We start from the raw sequence: 3,625 nt of genomic DNA, 5'->3' as shown, positions 1-3,625 counted from the left end.
CTCCGGTGCTGATAATCGGCGTCTGTCTTGTGTCAGTGACGTAAAAGACGGATTTAATGCGACGTGACCATCAAACAGCAGTCGCTTTCTACAACATCAGATATGTATCGGATTCAGCACCACATGACAGTGACCCAGGTCGGATTTGATGCGCTTTCGCCTGCAGTGTGAACGTAGCCTTAGTTACCTCTTCAAAGCAGGATTTCACAGGTTTGTCTGATGGGACCCGGCTCAATGCAGCAGAGCGGTGACCTCTGACCTGCAAAGGTCATGTGATTTGACAATTAACATGGCCTGGCGTTTGGAGCAGAGAGGAGGGGCGTGCTGCAGCGAGCCAAACAAATGTCTTTTAAAGAGTTTCAGCTGTTTGGGGTTTTTAACCCGCAGTACCGCGTTCTCGACACAAGATGGCAGCAGTTTGTTTCACCCTGAAATGTGCCGACTGATTCTTTGTCGTTTGCTGCATTTGATTTGCAGTTTAACATGTTGGTTGTTCCATCCTGATGTGACTAAAGCTGCAGTCTGCTCCACAGTTTCTGAATTACCAGAAGAACAATAACACCATCATCTACCGCATGCTGGACGTGGCCAACCAGGTGGACTGGGTGAGATCTCTGACTTCCTGTCACAGCCGGCCTCTGTAACGCTGCAGCAGCAGCAGCGCACCTGAACCGCCTCTTCTTCCTGTTTCAGTTCTACCGTCCCCTGAACGTCCGCGTGGCGCTCACGGGTTTGGAGATCTGGAGCGACCGCGACAAGATCCGTGTGGAGAAGAGCCCGACCGACACCCTAAGCAACTTCCTGGAGTGGAGGACCAGAGACCTGCTGCCACGCCTTCGCCATGACAACGCCCAGCTCGTCATGTAGGAGCACTTACCAAAATAAAAGTCTCGCATCGCTCCTGGTTCGGGTCGTCACGTGTTCGTTTCTTCTTCACAGGGGCGGGTCCTTTGACGGCACCACAGTGGGGATGGCGTCTCAGTCATCCATGTGCTCCAGAGACAGGTCGGGCGGCGTCAACGTGGTGAGTCGGCCTTCGCGTCGAGCTCCGTTTACTTCCTGTGTCGCTGTGATTTACTGATTCGTTTACATTTTTAGCCGAACAAGATTTTAGTGTAAAACATTTTGATCTTTTTACACTTTACTGACAAAATACTTGGCTCCATAAAAACGAAGCGATTTCTCTCTTCCTGTCAGGATCACCTGGTCAGTGTTCTGGGCGTGGCTTCAACTGTTGCTCACGAGCTGGGTCACAACCTCGGGATGAGCCACGACACCGCGGAGCGCCACTGCTCCTGCCAGAACGAGCCGCGGCTCGGGGGTTGCATCATGGAGCCCTCAACCGGGTCAGTGCCAGACTGTTTAACCCGGGTCAGCATCAGACCAGAACCCCCAACCCCGCTGAGACTCATCGCTGGAGTCCTGCTTCTCTCTTTACTCTGTGCTTTAACTGCTTTACATCTCTGAAGTCTTAAAGGTCTCGTCTCAGCAGGAGCACAGCTGCTTTTAGTCGTTCCCCCTTTTCCCAAAGAATGTGCTCTTAATGTCTCGCCCGGTCAAATAGAGTTAAATAAGGTTGTTGAATTTTCTATTCATTTTCAATAAGTACCTCTTATTACGCCCTCGGACCCGTCAGGTCAGAGTTCGCACTTCAGGCTGAAAACAAAGGTGAACCGTGACCTTAGCTCCGGTGCTGGATCGTGTTTCCTGTTCGATCAGCTCAGTCTGTCGTTTAAAAACCCGATAAAGCCTAAATGAAATGATCCACAGAGACCAAAGCGTTTGGTTTTTGCATCAGGCTGTAAATATGCTGTAAAGTCGGACTTCTTAGGCTACGTCCACATGAACACGGGTATTTTTGAAAACACAGATTTTCCGTTTTTGTTTCTTTGTGTGTGTAAATGTAAGCACGACAAAACTGCAGATAGTCGGATTAACAGCCATCGTATTTTGTCTCCATCCGCCACTGTAGAAATAATCTGATGTAAACAACAACGTGGCGCACAGCGCCACATCAAACAAGGCGCACAGCTTTGACGTTGCGTGACTAACTCTCAGTTTTCCTCGTCCACACGTAAACGCAAAAACGGAGTTTTTGAAAATCTGCACCCTGGCAGGAGTTTTAAAGAATCTCAGTTATCAGTGATCGAAAACGCCGTTTGCGTGTGACGCAGCCTTAATGTGTCTGTTGTTTACTGGCTCTCTGCTCATGTGTGCCTCATGTGGCCATTAGAGGAGCCGCAGGTTCAGTTTCGGTGTCATTTTTCAGTCCTGAGGCTTTCCTGGTTCGTTTCTAGCCGTGTAATACCAGTGTCCTGTGACCTCTGACCTCAGGTTCATGCCGGGTCAGCTATTCAGCAGCTGCAGCGCTGCAGATCTGTCCGTCAGCCTGCTGCACGGCGGCGGTATGTGTCTGTTCAACGTGCCACAGCCGGAGCACCTGCTGGGAGGACCTCGCTGTGGAAACCTCTACGTGGAGAAAGGAGAGGAGTGTGACTGCGGCCTGCTGGAGGTACTCGCCTGTTCACCTGCTTCTGCAGCACGTTTGCTTCAGTTTCAGTCACAGTTACTCTTCGTCACTCCTAGCAGTGATGAAGGCCACACACGTTACTTTGGTTTGTTCTCCTTCTTGATGATGTGCTGCTGTGCTCTGATTGGTCAGGAGTGTGAGGACCCCTGCTGTAACGCCTCCACCTGTAAGCTGGTTCCTGGAGCTCAGTGCTCATCTGATGGTATCTGCTGCCAGGACTGTAAGGTCAGGCTGACGTCGATGCCCACAAATATAAAAACAATGTTTCCTGCAATATTTTCATCTAACTCCTCCTCTTCCTCCTCCATCAGCTGCGAGCGGCGGGTTCGGTGTGTCGTGAGCCTCTCGGGGAATGTGACCTCCCTGAGTACTGCACGGGCTCCTCCCCCTACTGCCCCCCCAATGTATTTCTGCAGAACGGGGAACCCTGTGAGGAGGGCGCCTCCTACTGCTATGGAGGAGTCTGCGCCAGCATGCACAGCCAGTGCCAGACGCTGTGGGGACCCAGTAAGACTCCAGTCTGTACCTGTCCCTCATTTCCTGTCCTGTGCTGGATGTTTATATTAAACATGGAGGAAATGATCACTGTGAGCCACAAATGAGGACTTAAAGCTGTGTGAGGACGACACAGCTGAGAATGAGCAGATAGATTTAAACCGAGTCTAAATCTCCTATCAATCACAATTTGTCACAGCTTATTTGAGCCTAAATCTGATTGCACCTCACGTACCAGCGACCTGGAGTGAGTTTGACCCGCACAGTGAACCAACACTGAAGCCAACAAAGCTTAAACCAGTTTGCACTGAGCCAGCTCCTGTTTGAAGCCTGGTTTCTGTTGTACTCTGACTAAACTTTGGCTGTTTTGGTTTAAACCAGTTTAAAACGTGCATTTGTGACTGGTTTTTATTTCTGTCTTCAGATGCCACCAGCGCTCCCGCCGTCTGTTTCTCGTCTGTGAACAAAAAGGGAAACAAATATGGAAACTGTGGTCAGCTGACCAACGGCTCCTACATCCCCTGCAGGAACTCGTGAGTCCACAGGGGCACTGTCACGGTCACTGCTGCGTTACTGTACTGCAGGCCTACAAATCCCATC

The 3,625-nt window shown here is 50.6% G+C and overlaps 1 protein-coding gene across 1 annotated transcript in view; it reads left to right on the top strand.

Moving 5' to 3' along the window:
• Positions 1-3,625, top strand: part of adam15 (ADAM metallopeptidase domain 15) — a 27,379-nt gene that overhangs the window by 13,950 nt on the left and 9,804 nt on the right. The window contains exons 7-14 of the mRNA XM_005744198.1: positions 516-605; positions 694-863; positions 940-1,024; positions 1,198-1,346; positions 2,335-2,512; positions 2,663-2,755; positions 2,842-3,037; positions 3,450-3,558. Of these exons, the coding sequence (XP_005744255.1) occupies positions 516-605; positions 694-863; positions 940-1,024; positions 1,198-1,346; positions 2,335-2,512; positions 2,663-2,755; positions 2,842-3,037; positions 3,450-3,558 (1,070 nt within the window). The remainder of the gene's footprint in view (positions 1-515; positions 606-693; positions 864-939; positions 1,025-1,197; positions 1,347-2,334; positions 2,513-2,662; positions 2,756-2,841; positions 3,038-3,449; positions 3,559-3,625) is intronic.

The sequence above is a fragment of the Pundamilia nyererei genome, unplaced genomic scaffold (genome assembly GCF_000239375.1).
Source record: "Pundamilia nyererei isolate P.nyererei 1_Seehausen unplaced genomic scaffold, PunNye1.0 scaffold00139, whole genome shotgun sequence".
Taxonomy (NCBI): domain Eukaryota; kingdom Metazoa; phylum Chordata; class Actinopteri; order Cichliformes; family Cichlidae; genus Pundamilia; species Pundamilia nyererei.
This window is presented reverse-complemented; position numbering and strand designations above follow the sequence as displayed.